General features: G+C 34.9%; 1 protein-coding gene across 7 annotated transcripts in view; it reads left to right on the top strand.

Moving 5' to 3' along the window:
- USO1 (USO1 vesicle transport factor) overlaps nt 1–14,736 on the top strand; it is a 74,153-nt gene extending 59,417 nt beyond the window's left edge. For all 7 annotated transcript variants that reach the window (XM_036413465.2, XM_036413434.2, XM_036413484.2 and 4 more), the window contains 11 exons: nt 2,041–2,151; nt 2,459–2,577; nt 2,730–2,911; nt 3,195–3,316; nt 6,763–6,901; nt 8,606–8,769; nt 9,324–9,404; nt 9,947–10,045; nt 11,568–11,675; nt 12,880–13,095; nt 13,722–14,736. In XM_036413465.2, coding sequence (XP_036269358.1) covers nt 2,041–2,151; nt 2,459–2,577; nt 2,730–2,911; nt 3,195–3,316; nt 6,763–6,901; nt 8,606–8,769; nt 9,324–9,404; nt 9,947–10,045; nt 11,568–11,675; nt 12,880–13,095; nt 13,722–13,805 — 1,425 coding nt within the window. In that variant the 3' untranslated portion in view covers nt 13,806–14,736. The remainder of the gene's footprint in view (nt 1–2,040; nt 2,152–2,458; nt 2,578–2,729; nt 2,912–3,194; nt 3,317–6,762; nt 6,902–8,605; nt 8,770–9,323; nt 9,405–9,946; nt 10,046–11,567; nt 11,676–12,879; nt 13,096–13,721) is intronic.
- Nucleotides 14,737–15,483: the final 747 nt, after the last annotated feature.

The raw sequence follows: 15,483 nt of genomic DNA, 5'->3' as shown, positions 1-15,483 counted from the left end.
TTGTTGGTGATAACTTACAAATATATTTCTCTTGAGGTGTCATTTGTCTTTTGACCTGAGTGTTTTGTTCTGGATTTATTTTATTTTATTTTATTTTTGTATCCTTTTATTGCTTCTACTTTGCCATACTTAAAAGGCCTTTACCACTTCAAGATTTTAAGGAATTTGATCATATTTTTATCTCATACTTACTGGTATAATTTTTTGCATGTAAGTCTTTGTTCCACTTTCCTCAATGAGATATGCAACCTCTGATTTTAGATAGCTCTCTTGTTGTTCCAACATTTTTTAAGTCCACCTATAACCCACTGATGGTTTTGTGCTGGCTGTATTCATTTCTCTCTCTCTCTTTTTTTTTTTTTTTTTTTTTTTTTCCTATCTAGATATGGTTTCTTTCTGTTGATTTACGTCTACTTTTGTGCTCTTTAGGGATGGTTTTTAATTTTCCTAGGTTAGGTTTTATACAATTTTAATTATGTTCATTCTTGTGTACTTTATATTATTTTGTAACTATAATAAAGGGGATATTCTATTCTCTCTCACTTACGTTTAACTTTGCTCTTCTTATCCTTCAATTAGACCCTCAGGGCATACTTCTAGAAGGTTCAAATTTGAATCTAATTGCACATTTGTTTACTCAGATATTAGCCAGTGATTTGATAGGATGCCTTTGTATATATGAAATAGGTATATTTGGCACCTACAAATAGTGTCCCAAGTAATAGAAAACTTTTTTTATATAACCAGAGAAAATCAATAAAACATTTGCATGTATGACTTGAGTAATTAGTTTTAAGTGCCCTTAGGCACAGAGTCAATTGAGAATAAGTGTATAAGTATATATATTTTAACTTTTCACTTTACTTGCATAACATGAAGATATATTGTGGGCACAGTAAAGTCATAGAGGCAAGGAAAAATGATTCATGTGGAAATTAAATTCATGCTAATTAATGCTTGCTTGGCAAATCATTTGAAGAGGTCTAATTTGAATTTGTTTAAATATTAAGTAAACTGGAAAATAGATTATAGAAAGGCCAAGATATTGACATCAAGATTCATTAAATTAGAAATTTAATGCTAGAAATTTTCAAAACATGGTGATGGCTGTTACTTTAAATTCATAGATCTCTAGATCTTTGAATAATTGTATTTTGGTTATTTCCTAAAGTTGCTCCTAAAAGTAATACATTACTGTGCTAATACCCATTATTTTGTTTCAAAAGTTTTGTTTTTCTTAATAAAAAAATATAGGTTAAATAATATAATATTGGCTGTGATGATGATATCAGCAAACAGAATTTCCCACAAAGCAGATATAAATCTGTTGTATCAAAATTTAGAAAACTATAATTTGGATGGATAGGTTAGTGTTCAGTATTGTTTAATTATACTTTGCAGCAGTGTAGTTAGTGATTTGAGGCACTTAACTAACTTACATAAATCTTTTTCTCCTTCATTATGTTTGTGATTTTTTTATTATCCTTCATGTTGTCAGTGAGTCTGTAACATAGTTTGTTTATTTTTCTGTTAGAGAATATATTCTTTAATGAAACTTAACTAATTCAGATGATTATTTCTTTGTATTTTTCTCAATGTTTTTTGAAGGAGGTAGAATTTGTCCTTGTATTTGAAACTTGTTTTTAAACTTTTAATTGAAACATCAAAAATTTGTCTGGCAAATTAATTTTTTATAAAGTGACTTAGAATTGATACATTTTATAAAGCGTCTATATAAAATGCTTCCTCCTTAGCAGACCAGGTTTTTTCACTAATAGTATTTTAGATGACCCAGGATATGCTTAAGAACATGAATCAGTTCTGATTCCTTACTGTTCATTTCTTGCTGTGCAGTACAGCTCATAGAGGACACAAGAATGCATTATCTTCTTCAATTTTTAAAATCTGGATTCCTGACACATCTTTTATAAGATGTTAAATATGTTCTTATGTGAATGGGGAAGGATCTTAGAGCAACTTTAAATTTGAAAAAAAAAAAAAAAAAGTAAAATGGAGTTTCTGCTGACTTGTCTATTTCAGGGAAGCAAAATACAGACAAGAGTTGGATTGTTGATGTTGCTTTGTACCTGGCTAAGTAACTGTCCCATTGCGGTAACGCATTTTCTTCACAATTCAGCCAATGTTCCCTTTGTATCCTTTCTATTGGTGTAAAATATATATAAGTAGTTATCATTGTCATTTTATTTCTTCCTCTCAGTTTGAAGTAGCTCTATGCTCCAAATATTTGAATTTTCTATATTTGAACTTTTTAAACTGTTAAAGTGTTTATGGTGCTTGCTTAAGGGGTGTGTGTGTGTGTGTGTGTGTGTGTGTGTGTTCGCTAGGACTGTATAGAACTTCTTATAGAACTGTTACATGAAATACATGTCAAATTCAAATTATAAAATAAAATGCTCTAGATATTATGAACCATTAGTCTCCTTAACAAAGATTTCAGCTTACTGGGCAAATTGCAGAAAATCTTGGAGAGGAAGAGCAGTTGGTCCAAGGCTTATGTGCCCTTCTATTGGGCATTTCTATTTATTTCAATGATAACTCGCTTGAGAACTACATGAAGTAAGTAAGTGGGAAGTGCTAGAATAAATGATATTAATGTTATCAAGAGAAAAAGATAAATATTTTTGTGCCAAAGTATAATGTAAACCAAGTTTTTATGTTTCGTCATGACTTTTTTTTTTTTAAGCATCTCAATATATTTATCTCTGTAGAGAGAAACTGAAACAACTAATAGAGAAGAGGATTGGCAAAGAGAATTTCATAGAGAAACTAGGATTTATTAGCAAACATGAGTTGTATTCGAGAGCATCTCAGAAACCCCAGCCCAACTTTCCCACTCCAGAATACATGGTATTTGATCATGAGTTTACAAAGCTGGTAAAAGAACTTGAAGGTAAGATAAGAACTTTTATATTGGTACTTTCATTACAAAGTACCTAAGATTATATTGTATATGTTATTCTGGTCATGTGCAGATTTTATGATAAGCTTAAAAGTGGTGGTTTTTTTCCCCTAGCTCTTGATATGTAGCCCCTTGAAGGGTTTTCGGCCTTCCATAAGTTTGGAAAGATTATTTCTGTCTCATGTAGTTAGGCCATATGTTTTTCCTGATTAATTCTTAATAACATAGTATTTTAAATGTTTAAAACAAATTTTAAATAAGCTTTCTTTTATAGGTGTGATAACTAAGGCTATTTATAAGTCCAGTGAAGAAGATAAAAAGGAAGAAGAAGAGAAGAAAACATTAGAACAGCATGACAGTATTGTGACTCACTACAAAAATGTGATTCGAGAGCAAGTGCGTACTGATAAATACCCTCTCTGACATAATACTTTACTACTTTAGAAAAGAGTTTTTCCTGGCATTTCAAATGTAAGAAGATACAGAAAGTAAAAAATGTCTTCCTAAATAATTCAAAAACATCTGAGTATTCAGTAAACTGAGTATTCATCTGTTTTAAGCAGTTTGCAGGATATTGTGATAGTTTCCCTATCACAATCTCATGGGGAGACAAACCTATAAATAGATTATTATGACACATCCTATGTAATAAGAGAGGAATATGCTAATTATCTGTTACACCCTGAGGAATAACAACCAGATTACGGATCTGCAGGAGGGTGGGGCAGCGAACTACTAGCGGGCAGAGAAAAGCTACCGGAGGTGGCAGGGCAGCAAGCTATGAAAGGGGGGAAATACAGGGAGAGGGCATAGGGAGCCAGGAGGGAGGGGCAGCAAGCTACAAGCGACAGAGAGCTACTAGTAGTGGTGGGTGGGTGGCCAACTGAGGCAAGCGGGAGCAAGCTACTTGTGCGTGGATTCATGCACAGGGCTACTAGTGTATTATAATATACTAGAGGCCAGTGCATGACACTCATGCACTGGGGGGGAGGGAGTCCCCTCAACCCAGCCTCTGCCCTCTCACTGCTCCTTAGCACTGCCTCAGAGGCAGGAGAGGCTCCCATCACTCTTGCCGCACTCACTGGCCGTGAGCTCAGCTTCTGCATTGAGAATCTGCCCCCTGGTCAGTGCAAGTCATAGGACCGATCATTCCACCATTTGGTCAATTTGCATATAGGGTTTTATTATATAGGATTAAGTCTAGTGATAAGAGATAATCAAAGCTGTATGGCAGCATTGAGAGGCACCTAATTTATCTAGGTAGAAACAGAGGCTTTGAGAAAACAGAGTAGCTGAGCCCTAAAAGGATGGCTAGGTGTAAGCTAGGCAAAAGGAGAGAGAAAAAAGAAGCAAGACATGTAACTGGCATATACATAGAGCATTTGGTACCTATATAAAGGAGGCAAAGCTTGAAGGAGGGAGCCGAAGAAGGAGGTGGTTGTGGTGGGCTAGGGGAGGAAATTGGATCACTGATGATGACCATAATGATAATGGCTGCCAGTTTTTGTTTGCTAGGTACTAGGTGATCAATAAGTACATTTTAAACACAATCTCGTTTAATTTTCATATCATCCTTACAAATTAGTTAATGTCTTCAGTTTAGCATAAATGAATCTGCTACAGAGAATTTAACCTGTCCAGGGTCACTTTGTGAGTGGCAGAACAGAATTCAGATACATGTGTTAATGGGACTCTAAAGCTCATACTTTGTGGTATAGAGTTGATCTGAAAAATGTGGAAACTAAGAAAGATAAAAGTGGCAGGACTTGATAATGATTGGATGCAGGTGTGGGAAAGGATAAAGGGTCAAATATGATCCTTAGATCACTGTCTTATACAAATTAATAGCTGATATTGAGTTAGAACAGGGGAAGAAGAAAGGGAGCTGATGTATTAGAGTGAATAATTATGAATTTAGTTGAAATTAGATTTTCAAAGTCAACAATTGACATTTTCTTTTCAGGATACCAGAGAAGCTCCCATTTGCATTGTGTTGAGCACCTTCAGTCTTCCATTGCTTTCCTTAAAAATGTTGCTTAGTTTTTTCTTTCATTTAATGGCTCATCCTCGTATCTTGATTAGAGTTGTATAAAGTGCTGTAGTATTATCTGGAAATGAGATTATTGATGTTAAAATCCCAGTGTCATAAATTCCAGTACACTGGCGGCAGTTCATGTGGGACAGCCCTCCACTCCTGCCATTGTGCTCAGCCTGAGGCAGGTGTGGCAAGTAAGAGCTTGGGTGCAGCCCTCTAAATGAGAAAACCCCTCTGTGTGTGCTTTTCTTCCCCATAGTCTATATTGTTGAGATTGAAATTGTAAGAAAGAATAAAAATCTATAAATATAAAAGCCTAATATGCTAAGTGTCCAACCCAGTGGTCAGCCTTTCAGTCGACCACTCGACCAGTTGCCATGATGCGCACTGACCACCAGGGAGCAGATGCTCTGACTGCTAGGTTAGCTTGCTGCTGAGGTCCAGCCTATTGGGACTGAGCAAGACAGGCTGCACACACCCTGGAGCCCTCCAGGCCAGCCAGCCCCCATCGCTCCAATCAGGACTGGGTGAGACGGCCCAAATCAGCCCAAATCACCAGCCAGGCCTGGGACCCCATCCATGTATGAATTTTTACACTGGCCTCTAGTAGTGTTATATTTATGGTTCAGTCTGAGCCTTTCAGTTTATAAGCAAATCAGTAAATTAGAATCAGCCTTGAATAATCCAGATTTGTATTATTAAACTACCCATAGTTATTAGCATTTTTCATCTATATCTTAGTAAAATATGTAATGTCTTTAGAACACTAGAAAATAAATACTTGGAATGTGATGTTGTATCCTACACTTGGAGCTGATAAATGTGGTTAATTTGGAAAAAGAGTGATTTGACACAATTACTTATAATGACTCTTATTTAGAAATATTTCTTTTAAATATTTACATCATTTATAATGCTATTTGACAATTAGGCAATAAGCACAGGAGCTATAAAATGTTTATATACACTTTGACATTTGAATATCCATTCTAAGGAAATTCTTCAAAATTTAGGACAATTATATAGTCTAACATATTTATGGTAATAAATTTATCACTTAGAAAAATGGAAAGTAGCCTCAGTGTTGCTTTTGAATATAAATCATAGTGCATTTACTGATTAGATACTAAGTAAGCATTAAAAATTATGATCATAACCCTAGCCTGTTTGGCTCCCTGGTTAGAGCATCGGCCTCTGAACTGAAGGATCTTTAGTTCCATTCTGTCAAGCACACGTATCTTGGTTGCAGGCTTGATCTGCGGCCTTGGTCAAGACACATGTAAGAGGCAACCAGTTGATGTGTCTCCCCCCTCTTCCACTCTCCTTAAAAATTAGTGGAAAAAATATCCTCAGGTGAGGATTAACAAAAAAAGTTATGATTATGAAACTGTGTTAACAACATGAGAAAATTATGAATGGTCAGTAAATTAAAGATTACAAGTGTTCTTTTACATGATTGTCTTTAATGTGAAAAGTAATATAGGTGCATAAGTATAATGCATATACTACCTTTTTAAGTAGTTTGGTTTAAATTTCTTATATGATTTGATGGACCATAAAAAGGAATTTTTTAAATTGACCTCTGCATTCACAATAATTGTAGATAGGTTACAGGATGTATGATAGTGCTATTAGTGGGGTTTTATGTTAACTGGCCTTGGTGCATATACTGCCTAATTATTGAATGGTTTTAGAAGTGAGTACTTCAACATCCTGACCAAAAGTAATCTCTTGTTTTTAATTTGTTCACCTTCTTAATGCTAATTGGTATGAATTTATAACACTTGAATTATGTTTTATTTCACAGGATCTGCAACTTGAAGATTTAAAACAACAGATTTCTACATTAAAATGTCAAAATGAACAGCTCCAAACAGCAGTCACTCAGCAAGTATCTCAGATTCAGCAACACAAAGATCAGTATAATCTACTTAAAGTACAGCTAGGTACGTATAGTTGGCCATCACTGTTGCAATGTGTCCAAGAGTTGTCAAACAGATTGTTTTTGTAGACTAATCTTTCTTTAATCTTAAATCAATCACTGTGATAAACATGTAAATCAGATTTTGAAGTTCAGCCTCCTTGGTACCTGTTTGATTTTCTGGTTCATTGATCTTTCAGCCTTTGGGTATACATTAGAATCTCCTGAGTTTTGGGAGGTATTTTGTTTTTATATAGCACCAATACTTTTCAGATGGGTACTAGATTTATAAATGTCTGATTACTATAGTATACACTAAAACTAATACAATATTGTATGTCAGCTATAATTGAAGAAGAAAAGGGTATTTTATTTTTACTTATTTATTTTTAAAATATATTTTTATTGATTTCAGAGAGGGAGAGAAAGATAGAAACATCAATGATAAGAGAGAATCATTGATCAACTGCCTCCTACACACCCCCTACTGAGGATCGAGCCTGCAACCTGGGCATGTGCTGTTGACCAGAATTAAACCTAGGACTCTTCAGTCCACAGGCAGACCCTCTATCCACTGAGCCAAACCAGCTAGGGCTAAAAAATAAAGAATATTTTAATTAAAAAATAGAACCAATTCTGAGACCCCACTGTGTTTCTGATTTAATTTGTCAGGTTTGGGTCCATGCATCAGTAATTATTGCAGGCTCATCCCGAGGTGATTCTGTTGTAGAATTTCCAGTCAGTCAACTTCCTGTAGCTCTGGCAATGTCCATTTTATATTTTAGTTGTATTTCATTGAAATTGTTGTATGTAGCTGCGGTTAGGTGTTTACCTGTGCAGCCATCTTGGATCCTCTCTAAAAGAACTTCCCCTAGGTGATTCTGATGTATAACCAATTTAAAATGACTGGTCTAGCCTGGCTATTGTGACTCAGTAGTTGAGCGTAAACCTATGAACCAAGAGGTCGAGGTTTGGTTCCCAGTCAGGGCACATGCCTGGGGTTGCAGTCTCGATCCACAGTAGGAGGCATGCAGGAGGCAGCCAATCATTGATTCTCTCTCTTCATTAATGTTTCTCCTTCTCCCTTTCTCTCTGAAATCAATAAAAATATTTTTTTTAAAAAGATGACTGGTCTCATTTTTTTATTTCCTTGTCAATAAAGTTGAGCTGATATTAGCATCTGGGTCATTTGGAAATTAAATGAAATAATATTAGTAAAATTCTAGTTCAGTGCCTGGCACATGGTAAGAGCTAAAATTCTTGTAAAGAGTATCACCCTTTAGTGCTTATGATAGGAATGCTAGCTACTTAGAAATGTAGTTTATTTATATCAAAGTGATTAAATTTTTCAGAAAAATTATCTTTTACTTCCTTTATGACAATTTGTCAGTTATTTTAGTCCATATAGAAAGCTATTTCTTTCAGGACATTTTTTAAGGGATTTTTTTTTTCTCTTATGTTGGCAGAATTGGAATTGAAACTACAATAGTATAATTTTTTATCTTAAATCACCAAACCATGCAATTTAATCTTAATAACACTATTCTCCTTTTCTCCCAGAAACCTTGAAAATATCATTAGTTATTTTTATCAACACACTATTTTGCAAAAATGAAATGTGCTTACAAAAAAGTGCTGCCAAACTAAATTTATATTTGAATCTTCTAATTCAAAAAATGAAAAACTTAAGTTTTGTGCTAGCTTTTCACATTTTATGCTTATCTAATAGGAAAAGACAATCATCATCAAAGTTCTCACAGTAATGGGGCTCAAATGAATGGCATTCAACCAGAAGAAATTGGTAGGTTGCGAGAAGAGATAGAAAATTTAAAAAGTAATCAGGAACTTTTACGAAGCCAGCTGGCTGAAAAGGACTCTTTGATTGAAAAATTGGTAAGTAAATGTTTAAAACTTTTAAATAAGAAGTCAAGAGTAATCCTCATTATCCTGGTTATTTTTTTGGGGGGAATCCCTTAAGCCAAAGTATCATAATAAGATTTTAGAATATGAGCTGTGTCAGACTGTCTGAAGTTTCACTACTTCCTCGCTTATTGACTGTAAGCAATTTAACTATGAAAAAGTTGTAGACCGTATGTGGTATCTTGAAATCTTATCAAAGTAAAATGTTGGGCCCTGACCGGGTTGCTCTGTTGGTTGGAGCATAATCCCATAGGCCAAAGAGTTTAGGGTTTGATTCCCTATCAGGGCACATCTAGGTTATGAGTTCAATCCCTGTTTGAGGCACTTAAAGAAGGCAACCAATCAATGTTTCTTTTTCACATCAATGTTTCTCCCTTACTCTCTGAGATTAGAAAAAAAATTAAAATGTTGGTGTGATTTTTTTTTGGTAAACATCTGCATGTACAGTTCTGTTTTGTTTAGTTTTGTTTTTTTCCTATCTTTGTAGTCTGAATTTATTTCATAGCTTATTTCTGTGCTATTTATAGAAATCTTCCCAAACATCCTCGGACACAAATGAAGCAACCGCCTCAGCTAGAAATTCTGAACAAATTGCAGAATTAAAACAGGTAATTGTGCAGCTTGCTCCAAGTTACTTTTTGTCTTGTTTTAATTGTAATAGAGTAGCCGCCTTTCAGTTCTATAATATTAATCTAGAGTTACTTTGGGTGATGCAAGCAAAAGCCAATAGTGAAGAAAGCCATGTGCAAATCCAGAAACTATTACAATTATAAGGTAATGATATTGGCTTGTTGTTGTGGTTTTTTAATTTTCTTAATGGTGTTCTTTTTAACAGATCTCAGCATCTCACCAGGTTATATGTAGATTGTTAGTGAACCAACAATTAAGGGAACATAATTATGTTTATAAGCTACAAATATGAAGATATAAAATCTTTTGCCTAATCCATACAATATTGACCATGATAATTGTTTTGTTAAGTATATTGGCTATTTAAACATTTCTGTCCAAAAGAAAATATTGTTTTTTAGAATTGAAAAGAGAAAAAAAAATCAACAGGAGGTAAACTTGTGTGTATGTCCTGAAAATAGACATTTCCTTGATGAAATTCCATTTAAGTTTACACCTCAACTGTTTTTTTCTCTCTTAGGAACTGGCAACATTAAAGTCTCAGTTAAACTCAAAATCTGTGGAGATTACCAAACTACAGACAGAAAAGCAGGAGCTGTTACAGAAAACAGAAGCATTTGTAAGTTAGTTAAATTTTTTTCTCCTAAAAAATAGTAAACACAAGGTTAAGGTGTTGTTTCTCAACCACTAATGGAAAAGAAGCAAATTTGTCAAAAAGTACCTTCCCTTTAGCCAGAGTTCTAGTCACATCAACTTCTTGTCCATGGTGGCAGCCTCAATATTACAGTTAGACTCACCCATTCAATTTAATCAGATACTTACTGGCTCATTTTGCTGATATTTTGTATTTTATCCTGTCTGTACCTTCGGTCCAAGTTATTAGCAGGTTTACTGCTAGTATAAAATTATGAGAAACCTTCTCGAGAACCCATGCAGTTCTCAGGTCCAAGCCATCGGACAAGAAGGCCCTCCTATTCCAGCTTCTGCTAGTGGTTGATTCGTTCCATGAGTCACACATGCAACCTCTTTACAAACGTTTGCCAAGGCACCCCCTTGGTGTTTCACCAGAATATGCCTTGACATTTATTGCAATAGAGTTAGGATGGAGATTTTCTAAATTTTCAAATTCTCATTACCTTTTGTTTAACATTTCCTTCTTCAGTTTCTCTCTCCTTTCACATTGTATTACAAGCAGCAAGGAGCTAGTCCATGCCTTTGACACTTTGTTTAGATATCTCCTCAGCTAAATGTCCACGTTCATCACTTAAAAATTCTACTTTCCACAGAACACTAGACATAATTTAGCCAAGTTCTTTGTCACTTTATAACAAGAATTGCTTGTCCTCCACTTTCCTGATTTCCATCTCAGATCTCAGCCAAAACCACTTTAACATCCATATTTCTATCAGCATTCTGTTCGTGATGATACTCATTTTCTGTATAGCTTTCTCCACAGCTCTCTTTTTTTCTTTCTGAGCCTGACCAGAATTGTCTTTAATGATCATATTCTCCCAACATATCTCCAAGGCCATGTAGGCTTTGTCTAACACATACCTCAAAACTCTGCTAGATTCCTCCAATCCTAAAGTCCTTTACACATGTTCAGATATTTGCTACACCAGCACCTCACTTCAGTATTTTATGGGGGGGGGTGGGAAGGGGAGGGAAAGACTGAAAAATTGATTTAAGAATACTTCCTATAGCTCTTAAGAAAATACTTAGATTTCACCAGTTAATGGCATTCAACTCAGTGTTCCCACCTATCTCTCTGAGATGACAGTGTCAACTAAACTATTATAGGAATTCTATGAGGAAACGACTTTGAAAAATATTTCCTGCTATTAAATGCTGTTATAGCTACGTGAGAGCTGTCTTGTTGATTGCTTTCCTGGTGTGATCTTGAGGCAACTTAACCCAGGATTCCTCCTCCTCTGCTGAGATTTGGTGCTCCACCACTCTTGTCTTCTACTTGACTGTAGATCACTCATCTTTCTAGGGAGAGCACTTTATTCCTGTAAATATGTGAGGGAATCATATTTTCTGTTATTGGAAATAAAATTTTAAAATAAAATTAAATCATTGGAGTTTCATATTGATCATAACTTGAAAGAAACTGTTTTTTTCCTAATTTCTACTTTCAGGCACAATCAGTTCCTGTATCAGGAGAGAGTGAAGCTGCAATAGCTGCAAAAACTACTGATGTAGAAGGAAGGCTTTCGGCATTATTACAAGAGACTAAAGAGTTAAAGGTTGGCTTTGGTTTACTGCATATTATATGAAATGAACTTCAGGAAATTAGAATTTATTTCACTTAATTTCTCAAATCCTTAGATTTATGAAGAAAGCTAATGAGGTGTAATGTTATCTTACAGTCTTTTTATTCTGTTGCCCAAAATGGCACAAATTAAGATTTTTTTAATGCCTTTTCAAATAATTGTACCAAATATATAAAGTAAGAAGACATCAGAATGTACTTTGAAAGTGAAAATGGTTTTCTTATCAATCTCTAATCACAATAAGAAGTTTGGCTAATACATAAGCTACATGTAAGCTTTTCATAGGCCAAAGAACACAGGCACATGAAATCCTGCAGCCTGTTTTGTGACATAGAAACCAGAATAAATAATATAAAGAAAGGAATGAGGTAATAGTACAAAAAAAAAAAAAGTGCAGAAAAAAAAAGAAAAATAATGTGTAATTATGCCTTTTGGATTATGGTCAAATTATTTTTAACCCATTGGTTTTATTTGAAGCTATTTTTTCTGCCTTTAATTGTATGTATAAAGTTGGGACTAATGTTTTAAAAAATAAAATAAAAAAACTTCAGTTCTAATTCCGATGCTAACCAGGCTTTTGCTATAAAATTTTTTGTATATTTATTCCTCTGGTTATCTGAAATGTTATTGTCTCTTGGGGTTTATTGAGGAATAACTGATTAAAAATACCTTTTTATGTTAGACTGTATTTTTCACAGTAACCATCTGTGATGTGTAACCTAACATAAATTCTCATGTTACTGAATGAATGTATGTTTTAAGCGTCCTATTACCCTGGCCAAGTTGCTCAGAGTGTCGTCCCAATCCACCAAAGTTTCAGATTTGATCCCTGGTCAGGGCACATACAAGAAGCAACCAGTGAGTGCATAAATAAGTGGACCAACAAACCAATGTGTTCTCTCTCTCTCTCTCTCTCTCTCTCTCTCTCTCTCTCTCTCTCTCTCTCTCTCTCTCTCTCTCTCTCTCTCTCCACTTCTCCTTCTCCCTCTCCCCCCACCCCTTCTCTTTCTCTAAAATCAATAAACAAAATTTAAAAACAAAACAAAAATACCTCTACCCTTAAACACCTCAGATTGGACAGATACAGTGATTTATCATAGAAAGGATCTACTTGTTAAAAACCTTAGGAGAGTTAATACTAATTTTAGATTCATGATTTTCACCTTTCTTTTCCTAGAATGAAATTAAAGCTCTGTCTGAGGAAAGAACTTCTATTAAAGAGCAGCTGGACTCATCTAACAGTACCATTGTCATTTTACAAAATGAGAAAAACCAGCTAGAGGTGAACATTAAAGATGCTAAAAAAGAACAGGATGATCTCTTGGTGCTGTTGGCTGATCAGGATCAGAAAATATTGTCATTAAAGGATAGACTCAAGGAACTCGGTCATCCAGTAAGATTGAAATCTTATATATTATCTTTCTTTATAATGTATTTTTAAAAGTTATACTGTACTATGGAAATAAACCTATATATCTAGAATTACAGGCATAGATACATTAGGTGCATGAATTCAATATCATCTATTCTACATGGTGTTCACCGAATTGATTTAAGATGCAGATTGGGCACAGTTTTCAGCATTTGTTAACTGTTCTCTTTTGGGCTTCGAGCCTAGAAAGTGAATTGATATTATTGTTCCTGTCATAACAAGACTCTTATCACCCAAATGTGCCATTCTGTTTTGACTTTGGTTCAGGTGAGAGATATAGCCATCTGTCGGCCAGTTAACCTATCTGTTTTGTATCATATTAAAAATGGCAGAACAGCTAGAGAGAGGACAATTGGGGGAAAGGATACTTATGTAATACTTTAAACAATAAAGAATTTTAAGTGGAAGGATGGATGGATGGATGGATGGATGGATGGATGGATGGATCCTTAAGCATTAAAGCAAGAAAATCAGATAGTGTGTAATCTAGTATACTTACTAGATTAAAGAATTTATCAATAGATATATACTGTATTGAATATGAAGTGAGAAATCTTCATAATGTTAAATGTGTATTTTCTGATTAGGAGGAAGAAGAGGATGAATCCGCAGACCAAGATGATGAGGATGATGAAGACGAAGATGATGACAAGAGCCAGGGTGATAACTAGCTTTAAATTTTCTAGGAATGATAAGAACCTAATCATAACTTTGAACATGAAGTCTTAAGAGAGTGCTTTGGTTTGCCTCCACAATAAAACTTAAACCAAGTGGGAAACGTTCACTAATAAGACTATCAATGTATTTTTTTAAACACCACCACCCATGTTGAAAACCCTTCAAACTCTAACTTTATGCAAAACACACATCTTTTATGGAAATTCATCTGAGCCGTCCCAAAATGTAATTTTTAAAGAAACCCAGACACCAAAAATATACCATTTTAAGGCATATAATGGCAGTGCCATTTGCCTTAGTTCATTGGTTGTTTACATAAGTTCTGTATCTATTTTCACTTTTCAGAACTTGTGACTATTAACACATTAGATTTAATGTGTATTGGAATCACGTTTCTAAATTCAGTATTGGAGTCCTTAGCTAATGATTTCCTTTTAAAGAAATGAAGTTATTTAAAGGCAAGATAGTGTGAGCAGGAGGTGGGGAGGCTAATATATATCATCAGCCCTCCATCCAGTGCTGCTCCTGAGTTGAGCAGAACAGGACAATTTGGAATGAGTGCCTTGACACCTGATAACGCTGCATTCTGTACCTCAGTGAAGGATACTGACTGACACAGCCATAAGGAAAGCGTTTCTGAGAAACTTTTTCAACAGTGTATTAGCATGTGGTTGGTTTTGGTTTTAAGCTAAATGTTAAAATACAAGTTAACCACTCACGCAACTCAGATTTAGTATTGTTGTTTGATTATCATAAAACATATTATGTTCCTAGTTTTAAAAAGACCCAAACTATGATTTATGTAATTTATTGGCATTTTTGCTGAATAGATTTAAGTCAGATAATAGATTTTTAAAAAGCAAATGAAGCAATGTGTCAAAATTTAATGTTTTCGTAATAAAAATAGATATTATGGACACTTAATCCCTGGTTGTGGCTTCCTTTTTTTAGATTTTGAGAGAAGTAGTCTTCAAAAAAGATGAGGCAAGTGGAAGTGGAGTAAGTACATTACTGTACCTGGTTGTTAAAAGCAGTCTGATTCAGAACTAATAATGAGGATTGCATAAGGTTGGAAGGTGCTGATTGGAGCAGAAGTAGAAGATGGAGAAAGCTTTAAGTGTTTCTAAATTTAGCATTGGAGTTCTTGGCAATGGTTTTCCTTTAAATAGTTTTACTTAAAGGCAAGACATATATCATCCGGCTCCTGGCCTCGGGAGTCATTTTGAGCAGTCCACCTAGAGACACAAACTTTTGAAAGAGAAGAAGCGTCTTTACATGTTTTGAAAAAGGTATTGGCTATGTGTCACAGCATTTGTGAACCCAGCACGCCCCCCTGTCCCCTCCCACCACTACCAGCACATCCTGAGGACCTTGTCATCAGAGAACACATGACCATTACCAGACCAGCTTAGGCTGTCTGACGTCTTGCTAAAATTGACACACATAATAAACAACTGGTTAATGACTTCATTTCAGGCTAATAAAATGGGTTGGGATTAAGAATGAGAATTCCATAGATAATGGAATACCAAAGATCTTCAGAAAGAAACATCTACAAAATCAGTAATAGTTTGCCCAAGGTCTACTCAGGCCGCCCTGGAGTAGAGAAGACAAGGAGGCCTCGAAGCTGCACATCCCAGCCTGGAGCCCAAAGGGACATCTTCCTAACCA

This window comes from Pipistrellus kuhlii, unplaced genomic scaffold, assembly GCF_014108245.1.
Source record: "Pipistrellus kuhlii isolate mPipKuh1 unplaced genomic scaffold, mPipKuh1.p scaffold_m20_p_1, whole genome shotgun sequence".
NCBI classification, from domain to species: Eukaryota; Metazoa; Chordata; class Mammalia; order Chiroptera; family Vespertilionidae; genus Pipistrellus; species Pipistrellus kuhlii.
This window is presented reverse-complemented; position numbering and strand designations above follow the sequence as displayed.